Genomic DNA, 17,083 nt, shown 5'->3' with positions numbered 1-17,083 from the left:
TCATTCATATTTTGAAAATCACTATATTGTACCACATTAGCACATTTTTCATGTAATGTCTTCAAACACTCCCAGAATTTCAACACTGCAGTCAAACCAACCTCCTTATTCCATAGTTTTGTTTCTGAATGAGATATAATCTCATGCACCATATGTGATCATTTTTCATGATTTCTTTGTCTCCACAGTGAACTGGTAATTCTAAAGCTTACTTTAGAAATAAAGTCCTGGTGGGTAATAAAAAGGTGTTTCGTTAACTAGCCCTTGACCACTTTTATATATACATCCCCTCCCAAGGCAATGATAACTCTAATTGCTTTTATTTTTTCAAGAACTAGAAAGAGTAGAAAAATTCAGTACAATGATTTTTAAATTGGAAGTGTTAGGAAAAGGTTATAAATTAAATATGCTCATTACATTTAAATAAAAAGGTGGAGATTTTTATCTTAAAACAAAACTCTGTGTTAGAAAGTATGAACTCGAGTATTTCACTGCTGAAATGTGTGGTTATTTAATGTGGCAGATAAGTTCACAGGAGAATTCAAAAAGCAGAGAAATAGATTCATATAGAGAATCAGGTAGCATGAAATATCTAGATTAAATAAGAACAAAAAACAAAGGGCCATAGACTGTTGATGCACATATGACAGGTATAGTATTATAATGACTAGCATAGACATGCAATATGAGATATCAACACATTTATGCCTTGCATATTCAAGAAAGAGAATTAATAAGTCTATCACTTTAAAATGTGTCATGAATTGTTATTTTCATAATATCTAAGCTCCTCTTTGCTAACGTAAAATATTCAATATATTATTTCACTGAAGACAATGCTAAAGCAAGGGAATATGGGAATTAATCAATTAATAAAAACTGGTAAAATAACAGAGAAGTATTAAATTTTGTTGTGATGTTACTAAAAATGTCCTTACATATCCATTGTTCCATATCATAGAGTAATGTGTATTCTATGATATATTATTGACAATATTGTTATAAATATGCATTATATTGTAATTCTAATATAACAGATTCTTGATTATATTCTATTTTTAAAATTTGTTCATTGATAAGATTGATGACTAACTTATACACCATTGTAGAGCCCTCATCTAGTAGCTGATGGAAAAAGAAGCAGACACCCACAGCTAAACACTGAGCCGTACTAGAATCCAGATGCAGACAGGGAGGACAAGACCAGGCTACAGAAACCCACAGAGACAGCTGACCTGAACAAGGGTGAACTAATGGGCCCCCCAGACTGATAGCTGGGAAACCAGCATTCGGCTGACTCAGACCCCCTGAACACATGGGTCTCAGTTAGAAGGTCTAGGCAGTCTAAGGGACCTCTGACAGTGGAACCAGGATGTATCCTTGGTGCACAAAAGGACTTTGGGAGCACATTCTCCATGAAGGGATACTCCCTTAACCTAGGGGCAGGAGGGAGGGCCTAGTCCCTACTGGAAATGACAGATTTCAATGATCCCCCCTGGAAGGCATCATGCTCCCTGTGGAGTGGGGGTGGATTGGATGGAGGAGTGGTCAGTGGGTCATGGGAGGGAGGTAGAAATGAAGGAGGGAGAGGGAACTGGGATCAATATTTAAAATAAGAAAATAAATAAATGAATAAACAAAGAAAGAGAGAGTGAGAGAGAAAGAGAGAGACTGTTGAATGTATGTACATCTAATTTTAATTTGGACCCACTCTGCTCTATGGTTTCCTTTTGAACACAAATTTTCATAGTGTAAAAGCTGTTGCAATCTGATATCTAGAACAATATTTACAGAGGTTTTGATTCCAGTATGTAGTTTATTTATAACAGGAGGAGCTTGGTCTTGCCTCACTGACAATCTGGGGAGTGCATAAGTTCAAGTCTTTCAAATTGCACAGAGTTAACATCTACCTGTATCTGTATTGTCTTTTGCATTATAAATTATGTTTTATGCATTTCTAGTCTATTCTGAAATACAACCTTATTAAATCAGTTTTAACCTAATTTACAATTGTGTGTGTGTGCACATGCAAGCAATGTACATTTTATAACATGAATTATTTTTAGAATTGCAATCTCATAACCTTTATATGAAATTGTTTTCATGGATGAAGCACCCACATCAAAATGTATAGCAAATATTTTCATGAATGTTTTAGTAACACATACATTCTTTACAAGAAGTAAGATTTTATTGCCTTTGTGATAATATCATTTTTACTCTAGCTTATGCTAACAGAAATCTTTCCCTTTGACACAAAACTAGTTGTGTCTTGGAATTGGAAGACATGAGGTCAAGTGATATCTCTTAACATCACTAATAAAGACACAAGCACAAAGGCAAGCAACAGAGATGGGATTAAACATTCTCACTAGATAAAACAATACATCATATATTCAATGATTCTATTTGTTTTGCATAAACAAATAATGATCTAAGCAATGTATCGGTAACAGGTACCTACTCTGTGGGAACCGTGGTGGGTTGTCATTGACATCAGTCAAGGTTATATTGACAGTTGTGGATCCCGAAAGTCCGCCAACTTGCCCAGCCATGTCTTTGGCTTGAATGACCACTGAGTAGTGCTCTCTGGCTTCTCTGTCCATGTTATGTAAAGCTGTCCTAATGACTCCTGCAATACAAAGATTTAAAAAACAATCAGTACAAGTTATACACCACATAGGGAATATTCTTGAGAAACATGAACATGTTTTCAGCATTGACTTAAAATAGCAAAATTTCAAGTAAGATATAGATTTTAGAAGAATGTGTTACGGTTATTGAAAAACTAAGTTATTTACATATTTGTTTTCATGTATATATTTTCAAAACAGACTTTTCATCTCAAAATAAGAAAATTTTCACTGTGTGCTTCCTGAGTTAGGTGGTTCCAAAAGGAAGCCTTCAGCCAAGACAAGCATGTTGAAGTCACAGGGCAACTTGTGAATATATATTCTCTTTTTCTACTGTGCTGGATTTGGGGATCAAACTCAGATCAGAGGTTTGGTGACTTTCTAGACATTTAAAACATCTCATTTAACATATGTTAACTATCTGACCCTTTAGACAAATCCCAGCAATGTTCATCAAACTTACATTTGTTTAGTTTTTATTGTATCCTATTAAAAGTTACCCAATACAACTTTTTGATTCTATATTTTTACTGAACTTTTCATATACAATGTCATGACATGAAATAATTAAGTTGTATAACCAAGGTTAAGAATAAAAAGAAGTTTTACTAGAAGAAATTACTTAATCTCCCCAAGGTTTAGAATACAGGACATTATGATGCTACTTTTTCCTTTTTGCCTATCTCCTTTTGCAACTGAATTTGATTTTGATTTGAAAGCCTGGGCTCCAGGAAAACAGATATCACAATCGCAAACATTGTGAACAAATAATTGAGGGCATTTGGGAGAGCCTTTAACAACTAGTAAACAGAGAAGGAAATGGTTGTTGTCATAATTAATTATAATGGTATGATAATAAATGAGTCACCTAGTTCATGCATAGGCTAAATCCCCTAACATTTTTCTTACAAAGAACAATTTAATCACATATGTAAATTACAAAAGTAGGAAATGGAATCATGTAGGAACGAACATGCATAGGATTACAAAATTGTTTTATAAATGGTAGTTATTCTGTATATTTCCAGTATTTGAAAAAGTTAAGATAATTTTATTGATAAAACAACATAAAAGTAAGGAAAAAATAGCAATATATTACTGTTCAATATGATTGTAATCCACCATAATTAAACCCAATTTGATACTCTAATTAAAAAAGAAAAACATATGAGTGGAACTTATGTCATAGGAAAATAGTCAAAATGTTGCACAGATTAATCTTTACCATGAAATATTAAATTGATATCATAAAACAACTATCTGAAGACAAAAACTAGTCATTGTACAGTAAATGGCAACATTTTCTTTTGCATACATTTTTAATGCCAATCATTAAGGAGGGGATAATAAGGAAATATGTAGTGCTTCTTGCCCATAAATCTATTGAAGTCACAGTATGCCCCCACACATGCACAATTTCTACTTCCTGAACCAACTAAAGGGAGCAAAGTAGCCAGACTGACTACAGAAAGAACAGGTTACATCCAAGATTAACACCCAGATCTGAAGAAAAATGGACATGGGTTCATCTAAACCTACAAATTTTTCTAATACACTCCAGCAAGCTGATGAGCTATTAGTCACCATTAGAGACACATGAAGAATTAGATAGTCTAACAATTTGCTAGTGTGATCTCATTATACACTAACCAAAAGCAACTAACTTAGATACAGCTGACCTGGGGGACCTTGAGGTAGTTAACAGTTTTACTTTTACCTTTTGTAGGGGTTTTACCTTAAGATCAGATTCTATGTCCCTTACAGTAGAACTAGGATTTTAAATGCAGCCGAGTGTCATAGATTCCTCTCAAATACAACCTCCCAGCTTACATACAGTCACTATGGCTCAGAGTGCTGCATTTGTAACAAGCCTTCACAGTCCCCTAATTACCATTTAACTTCCCAGGTTACAGAATGTGTCACTTTTGGTTTTCTCTTCTCTATGAGTTCTGGCAGATGTACAATGATGTATATCCACATGTTTCTATCTGACAAAGAGTTTCCTTACCATAGATATCTTTATTTCCTCACTTAATCATTCTATCATTCTTCACTTCTGCCATCACTGACATCTGCTGTATTTTTTTAACTTTTTGGCAATTACAGAGATTACACAATTGAAATGGTAGATTCTAATTTGGATTATCTTCTTCCATACACTGTTAATTTTTCTCCTTATTTTTCATATCTTGGATGTTTCTTTGCTTTTAATCTTAATACTTTATTATCTGCATGTAGCATATATTGCATGTCAATACCTCAGCATATGAATACTTCACTATCTGGACATAGCACTTTTCTTCATACGTATCAAAGGATATCTTGTTTACTACTACATTCTGGTAATTTTAGACAAAACTTCCATAAACATCTGTGTGCAGATTTTTGTATTTTCACATTTTTAAAACTAAATGTGCAAATAACGAGGGGAGTGATTACTAAAGCATAAGATACAAGCATATGTTTTGTTAAAAATTATCAAATATTCTTCAAATATGATTATGACATTTTGGAATCCTGCCAGTAATAAGTATCTTGATTATTACATAACTCACTCTTTATTCCAACTACTATTTGGGTAAGTAAGCACTAGCATCAAATTTTGTGCTAATTTGCATTTCCTTATTGGCATATTATGTTGAACATTTTTATATGCCAATTTTTTCACATGTATAATGCTTGGGTGAGAATCCCATTAGGATTTTTGTCAGTTTTTAGATATGATTTTCACTTTTCTATTGCTATTCTCTGATATGTTTTATATTAATTTGGTAATAGTAAGTATGAATGAAGATTCTCTTGAAAATATAGCAATATAGTTACTAGATAATAATAGATAATAATGATGGCTGATACATATATAAGTGCATCTATACATACATTACACAATACATACATAATATGGGAAACTGATTCACATCATGTGGGCACTAACATATTCTATAATCTCCATATGTCAACTAGAAAACCAAAAGAAAATGATGATTTAATACAGGGCCCATTCTGAATTGATGACATCAGGAGAGATCATGGCAAACAATCTACTTTGAGAAGCAATGTTCCAGCTCAAGCAGTCAGCTAGGGTCAGGACCCATTCCAACCATCCTTCACTTACTACTCTTCATAATTCCCAGTAGATTGGTTGACTGTATCTTGTATTCATAGAGGAAATTTGCTTGATCAAATCTTCCCATTCAAGTACTCATCATTTTTGGAAACACTCCCTCCCAGAAACATTATGGGATAACACTTACACAAACATCTTGCTAATCTATAATTCAATCAAGGAGATTGTACTTTCCTTAGTTTTTGCAAATATTTTCCAAGTGTCTGGCATGCCTTCTCTTTTTTTATTTTACATGATTGTCATAAAACAAAAAATATTAGCAATAACAGTCTTTACCAAAATACCACGTGAATGATCTCTAATCAGTTATTAATACTGTACTGGTGTAACACATCTTGAGCTCGGTCTCCATGGTGCACATGGCTCTCAGTTTCCCAAGATCCTTCTAGGATGGCATAATGAGTCCCAGTTATAGTATCCCTCTATTTTCCTCTAGTACAGAATCCTGAAGTCTTCCCCTTACTCCAAACAGCTGCCTTCTTAGACCAAAAAATTTATGATTGTATAATTTTATTTTTTCCCAAACCATGTTTGATACTGTATCTTATAATTTATCAGCCATGTCAAAAGGCAACTTGATGAGTTCCTGTCTTTTAGAAAACTCTCAGTTTTAAGTTAACACTAAGTTCTATTTGGTCTCATTTTATGTATAATGCATAAGAACTCCTTGTCTTCTCATTTTTGTTTTTGTTTTCATAGTTATTTTGCCTGTTTTCATTGTTGCATTGTGGAAGTATAGCTAATTATATTATTTCTATATCAGTATATAGTTTTAGGAATCATAGTCAGTACTAATTTTTGTGACTTTTACTTCTTTGCCATAGTAAACTGGTTAAATCTTATGAATCTGTCTATACTATCAGTATTACAGTCCACATCTCTTTTTCTCTCTTTCATGAAACAAATATTAGTGTCTCTTTGGTAGCTTCAGGTTTAATCTTCAAGTTGGGCAGAGGTAATTCTTCAATATATTCTTTCTCATGCAATATATATAAAATATCAATTCTTCATAACTACAAATACATATGATTTGAAACACAATTCTAAACTCTAAGATTTTATAGGATTTGAGGGTAAATTTAAATTCTTTATGGAGAGTCAAAATTTCAGCACACACATCTATGCAGTGATCAATTTTACTACCACGTATATGACATTCATGGAGAGATTAATTTATTTAAAATATGGCAAATATTCACGTATGGTAAATCCTCCAAAAATTGATATTGCAGCAAAATGTTGAAATGGAAATTTTTAAAACTCTTCAATATTTTTGAAATACAAAGAAAAAAATAAAAAGAGCTAACCACCCTCAAAAATGAATGCTAGATGTAATGGGCCTTCTTATAACTTTTAAAGAATAAAATATTTTGCAAATATACACACACACATGGACACATGCATTTTCATTCATTTATGTAGCTATATGAAAATTCTACCCATCTTCTACCAGGATACTACATTTTACAAAGGATTAATTAAAGAGAATGTTTTGTGTAGTTTTCTGTAGCCTGGTCTTGTACTCATTTTCTTTTCTTTTTTTTTTAATTTTATTTAATTTTATATAACAAAGTCCAATTAAATGAAAACAAACATTTATCCACAATATTTGGGAATTTGGGCGTTGTTCTTTCCAAGCTACTTCCTGCTGGTAAGGGGCGCTCTCTCTCTGCAACTGGATTCCAGGAGTTCAGCTCAGTGTTTAGCTGTGGGTTTCTTCTTCTATTTCCATCGGCTACTAGATGAGGGCTCTATGATGGCATATAAGGTAGTCATCAACAGAAACCCACAAAGACAGCTAACCTGAACAAGAGGGAAGCTAATGGACCTCTAGACTAATAGCTGGGAAACCAGCTTTGGACCGGCTCAGACCCCCTGGGTCTCATTTAGAAGGCCTAGGCAGTCTAAGGGACCTCTGACAGTGGAACCAGGATGTATCCCTAGTGCATGAAAGAACTTTGGGAGCATATTCCCCATGGAGGGATACTCCCTTAGGCTAGAGGCAGGAGGGAGGGCCTAGTCCATACTCCAAATGACTTGAAAGATTTTGATGAAACCTCCTGGAAGGCATCACCCCCCCTGTGAAGTAGGGGGGGAAGAGATGGGAGAAGGGTTGGGGGGCATGGGAATAATGGAGAGAGAGAAAGGGGGAACTGCGATCAATATGTAAAACTAGAAAACATTATATATATATATATATATATATATAATGCTTTCTTAAAACAAGAATAGTTCAATTTGAAGGCATCTATTATTCATATCAGTAAATAGAGGGATACAAGTATGAACATATACACATATGAAAAGATGCATTTTTTGTCAGAACTGTGACAGTTAAGCCTATGTAAAACATTGGGATAAATTATATGTTACAGTTAATTTTTATTATTAAGTGTATTGAGTTGAGAAATACCTAAGCAATTACAATTATTGATGTCATCCTCTGTGTATATGTGTGAGATAGTATCTCGCAGATTTAATAAGGGTGGTGTCATCCTCTTTGTGTGGGTGAGATGGTATCTGACAGAATATTGGATCCTGATAATGTCATCTTCCGTGTGTGGGTAAATGGCATCTCATAGGAATATACATCATGGTGGTGTAATCCTCTATGTGTGGATGAGATAGTGTCTCACAGAAAACTGGATCCTGGCACTTTTGCTCTAACTTGTGGCTTATTTATTTATTTATTTATTTATTTATTTACTTACTTACTTACTTATCATATTTTACATACTGATCCCAGTTCCCTCTCTTTCTTTCCCTCCTTTTCTTGCACCCTCCCATGCCCTCCAACCACTCTCTCATCCCATCCCCTCCACCACTCCACAGGTAGGGTGATGCCTTCCTGGAGGGGTCATCTAAATTTGGCAAGTTATTTGGAGTAGGGACTGGATTCTTCCTTCTGCCTCTAGCCTAAGGGAGTATCCCTCCATGGGGTATGTGTTCCCAAAGTCCTTTCATGCACCAGGGATACATCCTGGTTCCACTGTCAGAGGTCTCTTAGACTTCCCAGGCCTTCTAACTGGCATCCATGTTCAGAGTGTCTGAGTGGGTCCAATGTAGGGTTCCCAGCTATCAGTCTGGGTGCCCATTATTTCTTCATTGTTCATGTCCACTGTCTCTGTGGTTTCTGTAGCCTGGTCTTGCCCTCCACGTCTGCATCTTGATTCAAGTTCAGCTCAGTGTTTACCTGTAGGTGACTGCTTCTGTTTCTTTCAGCTACTAGATGAGGGCTCTGCGATGGTGGATAAATTAGTCATCAATCTCATTATCAAGGAAGGGAATTTATGGTAGCCTTTCCACTGTTGCTCAATTTGTTAGTTGGGGTCAGTCTTGTAGGTCTCTGGACATTTCTCTAGAGTCTGTTTTCTCTTGAAACCTATACTGTCTCCCTCTTTTATGGTATCTCTCTCTCTTTTTTTTCTCTCTCGTCTATTCCTCCCCTGACACAATCTTCCTAGTCCCAGGTGCATGATTTTTAATCCATTGAAAAACATCAACTTTTGAACAAACTATAGAGATTAGTTAAACTATCAACATAAGGGGTTTAACATAAGGGAAAAAAATCAAGGATATTTTGGTGGCTTTGAAAACTCTATATTAACTTTGGAACTTAACATTTGTTCTGTTTCCAGCTCCACTTCTCCAAGATAAACAGCATTTTCTAACACATGTTCTTGAGGGCACAGTGCTCTACCTCATCTGCATTCCAAAGCAACTCACACATCCATTCCTGGATTGAAGTATCTGAAACCACAAGCTGAATTGAAGCCTTTTATTTAAATATTCTCTATCAATTAGGTAAACAAATATATCTGATTAATACATCATATTCATATTTATATATTATATGTAAGCACATAATAATGAACGCTTGGCAGGTTGTCTATTTCTGATAATTGTCCATGAATCTATATAGCCAGTGATTTTACAACATATGTGCTTTTGGAAGAAGTAAAATCAACATGGTCACACCATGTGGCATTTTCATTGATATATTTTAAAGAATAAATATTTAAAGAATAAATAAAGAATAAATAAATCACTTTATTATTGTGTTACTGTAGGCTTCACATGTTGTCAGTAAAGAAAAAGTTAATTTAGATATGTGGTAGGTGAATGAATATATCTATTCTAAATTTTTGACATGTTATTCTAAGTATGCTTTTTGTATAGCTTTAGCATGAATCATTGCCTTTTCTTCTGTTATGATTCTGAGACATATAAACAGGGTATGATTGCGTGAATATCATTTCAATTTGTTCCTTATTATATTGCAGGTAAATTATTGCAGCTTCTTTATTGCTGCACATTGTATTCTGACATTGCCATGTGTGCTTTCCAATCCCTTTAGACAAGAGGCACTTGTATCTGGGATTATTTTCCACTGAATATAAGTTCTCAATATTGAAGCCTCATCTGTGGTTAAGAACATCATTTGTTGAGTCACATTAATTAGAAGACCTTAAGTCTTTGCTCTTTGAGTAATAATATTCATATAACAATATTTCTCTAATGTGTTTTCTTGCACTTTTAACCAGTAAATAAGAAAACAAGAGAAAAATATCACTTAAATTTAGCTCATTAGATTTCAAAATAAACATGCCTAATAGACAAAAACAAATAAACACATATACATAATCAAATTGTTTTAGAAGCTTCTTAGGTTCAGGGAACATTTATAGCAAGAACTCATATATTCTAATTCATGTGTAAACTAGACATGCTTCTTTTGCTCATTGCTGGGAATCTAACAATTTTTCTCTAGCATAGTAGACCTTGCAAGAATTAATGCGGTGCTGGGCAAAAGAATAAAAACAAGGAGTCGAGCACATGTGAAACTAAAGTATTTTTATAGGATTAAAGACTCATAAATAGGGCCTGACATTTGATTTTGCTAGAAAAATATAGAGGGAATACTTGGTGTGTTAGAATATAACACATTTATTTAAGAAAAACCCTAAAATCACATTAAACATAAAAAATACTTACAAAACATGAAAATAATTAAATTTACAGAGTTAGAAATGATAAACACACAGGGTAAATATTTATAAATTATATGTCTCAGAAACAATTCATGATAATTATGAAAATACTTATTTCCAGGATTAAAAATAAATGACTATATAATATCAAAGAAAATACACCTTAGAATTTCCCAAAATAAGACTTAGATAGACATAAGAAATGATCCTTCCCTCTCTCTCTCTTCTCTCTCCGTCCCTCCTTCCCTCCTGTTTCTGTGTCTCTGTCACTCACTCAGGTATATATATATAAACACTACAAAAGCAAAGCAAAAGAAAAAACAAGTAAAAAGTCAATCAACCCCAAAACAAACAAAAATCCCCACAAATCGGGATTATCTTTGGTTCCACCTAAACTCTCTGAGTCCCAAGACAACAGACAGGTACCATCCACCTTCCAAGTTGATTTTCCTTTTGTAATGAACTCTCCTAGGTAATTCCCTAAGGAATGCACCTCAGAGTCTATTTTACTATAACCCAATCAGCTCTCACTTCAATCAAGTTAAAAGTAATGACTACACAGATAATTCCAATTAACATGAAATTAAACAGACATTATTTTTAAGCCTCTATATTACATTGCAGAAAGATATACTATGGCCATACATTTTGGTGAGAAGATAATCCATGGATTATCATAGATGGACAAAATTGAGCAAAATATTCAGTATTAACTAGATGTGTAGATATATTTAAATGAAATTCATTCTAGAGTATCTTTAAATAACATGACGTATCAGCAGAGGTTTTGGTGTATTTAGAAGTTTCATTGAATATTCACTGTACAGCTTGATTTTTTAAACATAATTATGATTTGGGAGCATAGAAAATTCTTTGTATTGGTTACTTCATTGCTATGTAAGTGTGTATGCTTCTATTTAGTCTGATTTCCCCCTTCTGCTTTAACGAGTCATTGTGCTACCATAAGTTTTTATTTCTATTGAGAGATGTGGAAGAGAATGTCAGGTTCTAAGGATTAGGAAGTGTGATTGGAGCAGAGCAAGAAAGCAAGTGAGAAGTAGTATAAATGCATGTTTGGAAACACACACACACACAATAATGAATCTCATGTGTATGTCAAGGTGGCATAAACCACAAAATGCCAGTCATTTTTAATAGGTATCGATTTACAGAGACATACATGCATGTAAAGTGAAAATTATATAGCCCAAGCTCCCAGAGGTTTACTAATGTATAGTACCCCAGTTATTTTTCCGTTGTACCATCGATTGAATTAATAAAGAAAAAATATAAATTATCACATAAGATATTGAGATTACAAACTTAAAAGGAAACGACATTTTCCCTTAAAGCTATTACTCACTGAGCAAAAATGTATTGAGACTGATCTAGTCAGCAGGGGAGAAATTGAACCTCGCCTCTGAAAAGAGGATGACAGGAATCAACCCTGAGTTTGAGAGTGATGATGACAGAATCTGCTCATGGTAATTTTGCAATGAAGCTGCCTTTGCATCCCAGCACAGTACAGGCTAAAAGTACCACCTGTTTGAGAATAAAGAGAATGCCAGACCTGGAAATTAGAAAATTGTCCAAAGACAGATTGGTGTGACTAAAATACATGTTAGCTCTCATATTATAATTTCATAAATAAATAAATTAAGCATCTGTGTTCAGTTTCCGCCTGTAAGGTCCCTACTCATTGTCATGGAAACCACTGAAGATTATCTGTGTTCATACCAAAACATGAAGTACCGAACTTTACTCTATGCTAGGGCCTGAACTCATGTTGTTATCTATTTCGTTTGCTACATACTCATGAGGTATTAGGATAGCATTTTAACTTCCTATTTTATAATGTTTAATTTCCATACATAGTGATATAACCCTTTTACATATTCAGCAGTCACATATTTTCTAAATAAATCAAGGCCAGTTATTTTGGGTATAAATGTAGAGATTGTACTGCAAAATCACCTTTTTATTTTACTTTCACATTTTTTCAGGCTGACGAGATAGATGCGATCTTATTTATTTTATTTTTGAGATTATAATTATATCATATACACACATGTACATAGATGTAAGTAAGAGTAATTAATTTTAAAAAGTGATCATTAGTTCAAAAGAGATAAAAGATGGGTATGGGCAAAATTTGGAAGGGAGAAAGGGAAAGGGTGAAAATGAAGTAATTACATTACAATATTACAAAAATAAATGAAATAAAGAATGCTTTTCAAAACAGACAGAAGAGTTATTCAAGAAAAATAGTTGGAAAAGGAAACAATGCCAGAGAAAAGATGAAAATGACTTTTGTGTGTGTGTGTACTCTCTAAGACTATGTGCTGTGTAGGAATACAACGGTTCAGAGTAGCCTTGGGTTCCTCCTGCCCATGTTCTTATTGGTTATAACACTCAATGGAACCCACATACTATACATGAATCTTACATAAAGCACTCTTCAGATGAAGCTCATACTCATGATAGGAAAGTAAAAATTAGGAGATATAATCAAGGAGATTGTACAGTGCAAATGGGATGGTATCAAATGCTAAGGAGAAATAAAAGCATTGGGTTTATTCCAAGTATGGTAGCAGGTGGACAATTTATAGTGGTGCACTTATCTCTTGATTTACATGTTCTGCTTCTATCCCCTTCAAGAATTTAGGTACTGTGAATAGGTAAACTATATGAATTTATAGGAAATCATGTTTTCAAAATTTATATGTGATATTTGTCAGTACTTGACTGTGTGGTGATATATTGTTTATGATTTATTAATGCTAGCCTGAGGATTCAGAAAGCAAAGTGAACCACAATCCATAAGTTTCAGGCAGTGGTGAAACACACCTTTAATCCCAACAGCCAGGGAGCAAGGTGGTACACTCCTTTAATCTCAGAACTCAAGATTAAAAGGTAGACATATCTCTGTTAGTTCAAGGCCACAGTGACTACAGCAAGTTGATCCAGTCCTAAAAGAAACAGGTGATCTCAGCACCTGGGCTCACACACCCTTATCCCAGCACTATGGAGGTGGAGACAAGTGTGATATTGCTAGGTGGAGAAAGGAATAAAAAGCAGGAGGAGACAGGAACTGAGAGCTTTGAGCCTATGAAGATCATGCGGAAAGGATTGCCATTTCATCTGGGTAGAGGTAATACCCACTAGCTTGGCTGGTATTCTTCTCTGTTCTTCATCTTGAAGTTTGAACCCTAATATCAGTGTCTGGGTTTATATTTTTTGTGCTACACATATTACTGTGTGTTTACTATCTGTGTTCTCAATGATATTTGTGCAGATCTCTGTCTGATGGTAGACTTGCCACACGATGTTATACTATCATTCAACTTTTCTCAACTTCATATTCATAGATCTGCCTAAGGCAACTTGAAGTATTTTCTCCACTAGCATTGCTATACAATGCTAAACTAGTGTTAGATATACACTTTTGATGACCTAGACTCAAGAAAGTGATATAAAATTATGTACAGCTGAATAAACTCAAACTTGTAGCCATTACACTATATGCAATAAAATCTCAAGAAATGCTATTATAAATAATGGTACCTTTAACACATGAAAACTGTAGTTCATGTTGCTAAAAAGTGTCTAGTGTTCATGTAAACATCAATTGTCTACACACACACATTAATATGTATAAAAAAGACCACATCCAAGGTGGAATGACTTACAATTGTTAGATAATATTCAAAATTTATTTAAATCACAAAATCATCAATATTATTCACAGAGTGAAAAAATCAACTGACTTAATATTTTAGAATTATAAACATATTTTTGCTACCCAATTTTTATCAGTAAAATATTCAAATGCATACAATTAATACACATGCATTTCTGCTTGTGAAATAGCATTCCATCTTATTTGCCAAGGTAAATATGCTAGAAATAAGTGAGGAGAAGAGTCCTATGTGAAAGACCTTATTCATTACACAAACCCTTCCAGGTGGTATTTTTACAGAGAAGAATCAAGGAGATTATCTCACCTAAAACAAAAGGAAATGCTGAGATATGATAGATCAGACTGAAAATAATGAATAAGCTCCAGATATAAAGGCATGTATACTATAAGGCTTTTGAGTTTGGCTGCAAATAAGATGGAAAGCCATTGACATATTTTATACAAGCAAACAGCATAATCTTCTATTTTAGCACAATTGATTTGGTTGTAGTACAGGGGAGAGATAGGGCAGAATTTAAGGCAGAAACCAGGAAACAAGTTCAGAGCTAATTACAGTGGAGCTAAATGAAAGAGATGTGCAGAGTAGTGTCAGGTGCTGAACGCAGGCTGATAGAAGAGATGTGTGGTATGAAAGGAAAGTAATGGGCTAAAGGATGGTTTAAAATATTTGCACTTAGAGAAGATTGTAAGCAGTATTTCTGGGAATAATTTGTGCAACAGTTTTTGTGGTGTCTGTGTGTGTGTGTGTGTGTGTGTGTGTGTGTGTGTGTGTGTGTGTGTGTGTGTGTGTGTGTGCTGCTGCAAGGACAGATTTGAACCTGTTCTGTTACAGCCATTCTAGACACTCAGAGGGTCAGTAAAACAGCACTTTAACCTATCATAAATATAAGATTTAAACCTTTAACCTGATGTCATTCACAAGGAAGAGGTTTATAAAGATGCTCAAATATTGAGTGCAGGCCCAGGAGAAAAAGACAAAAAAGCACAGCAGACAAAACAGGGACAAAAGACAAAAAACAAGGAGAGTGTGTCATTCTGGAAAAAAAGAAGGATTTCAGGGAATAGCAAGTGTTCAAGTGTGTCAAATGCTGTTGCTAAATCAAGTATGATCTAGCCAGGGCAGGATGCAGGATGAATTGAAGGCACAGACATAATAGTGGGTAGTGTGGCAGCCTGACCTAAATTTTAACAGTGAATATGAGGTGATGGAAATGTTATATGAGGCATTTTGAAGTGAATCTTTAAGGACAAGTAGACTGGGCAAGATGTCTGATTACAAGTGGACTGTGAGAAAAAGGGCATGATACTAATGGCACTCAAGGACTTGGCTTAAGGGCCTAGGTCAGTGGAGAGTCTCTCTAGAGAGTAAGGAGTACCAGTTGAAGATGGCTGAAGAGTGTTCGCTCTTGACTATTTTGACATTCATATAGTTGAGGGGTATCTGTGAAAAAGAATGAAGAGTGTTTGAACACATGCTACTCTCCAGAAAGGTCTTGGAATGATGAAGATAATAATTATAATTTCAAAGAGAAAAATGAAGCTGATCACACTCCTGCAACACCAAAGAATATACAAATTATTACAATAAATGGTCAAAATTGTTCTTGATTGAATCTTATTTCTTGAATTATATATATATATATATATATATAATTCTGTGGGCTAGATAAACCCACAGAATCAGCTGACTTGAAAAGGGGAACCTCATGCTCTCCAGTCTGATAGCTGGGAAACCAGCATAGGACTGACATAGAACCTCTGAATGTGGGTGTTGGGAGTGATAGGGGATGATGGTAGGGTGAGGGAACTGGGGTTGACATGTAAAACAATCATGTTTCAAATTTAAATAAAAAAAGAAAAAATAAATTAAAAACATATCACTATGTTTAATTTCCCTCAACTAAATTTGGAGCATCCCTAGCCTTGTAGTTTGTTTTTAGACATTTGGAAAAACCATCAAGATATTGTGGTAACGGAGAATAGTATAACTAAAAGGAAAACATATACACTAATTTTAAAGTTAGGGAGATTTTAAAATGGTGTTACCTATTTAAATGTTTATATGTCATACCTCTTTTCTGCCAGGTTTTTTTTTTTTTTTTTTTTTTTTTTTTTGCTGTCTGTATGGCTACTTTTTGCCATGCATCATGCCACAATATATCTGGCAAAAAGAGGCTATATTTTATAGAAAAATTAACTTCAAGATGGTAGCTTTGTCTTCTTTCTGTTTTATATTTCCTAGTGTATCACATGAGTTTAATAGATAAATTCTGGATTTGTATTTTTATTTTTAATCACTGCATGTATATGCTACTTTGACTTTGCACCTAAAAAGTAGGTATTTTGTGAGGTATCCCAAAATGCTGCTGATTGAGAGTTACTGCTCTCCTACCTCACTCTCATGTCAAGGACTGTCTTCCCTTGCTGCTTACTTGCCATTTTGTCCTTTTCTGTGTGGAAATGACAGGAACTGAATCAGGTACTTAAGGCAGCCTATAGATCAAGTAGAACAAGCATTGTCCAAACGAAGCAATGCACCACACCAGAATGTAAGCTTCTGATTCCGTAGGTGTCTCTGAGATTTCTTTGCAGGGAATTATTAGATTTGATGAATGATCTGTATTAGAAAACT

The 17,083-nt window shown here is 34.4% G+C and overlaps 1 protein-coding gene across 1 annotated transcript in view; it reads right to left on the bottom strand.

Moving 5' to 3' along the window:
* The window catches only part of Cdh18 (cadherin 18), a 235,501-nt gene that overhangs the window by 85,050 nt on the left and 133,368 nt on the right, over nt 1–17,083 (bottom strand). The window contains exon 4 of the mRNA XM_051182583.1: nt 2,465–2,632. Within this exon, the coding sequence (XP_051038540.1) occupies nt 2,465–2,632 (168 nt within the window). The remainder of the gene's footprint in view (nt 1–2,464; nt 2,633–17,083) is intronic.

Source organism: Phodopus roborovskii, unplaced genomic scaffold (assembly GCF_943737965.1).
Source record: "Phodopus roborovskii unplaced genomic scaffold, PHOROB, whole genome shotgun sequence".
NCBI classification, from domain to species: domain Eukaryota; kingdom Metazoa; phylum Chordata; class Mammalia; order Rodentia; family Cricetidae; genus Phodopus; species Phodopus roborovskii.
Note: the sequence above shows the minus strand (reverse complement) of the source record. Positions and strands in the feature narration are given on the sequence as shown.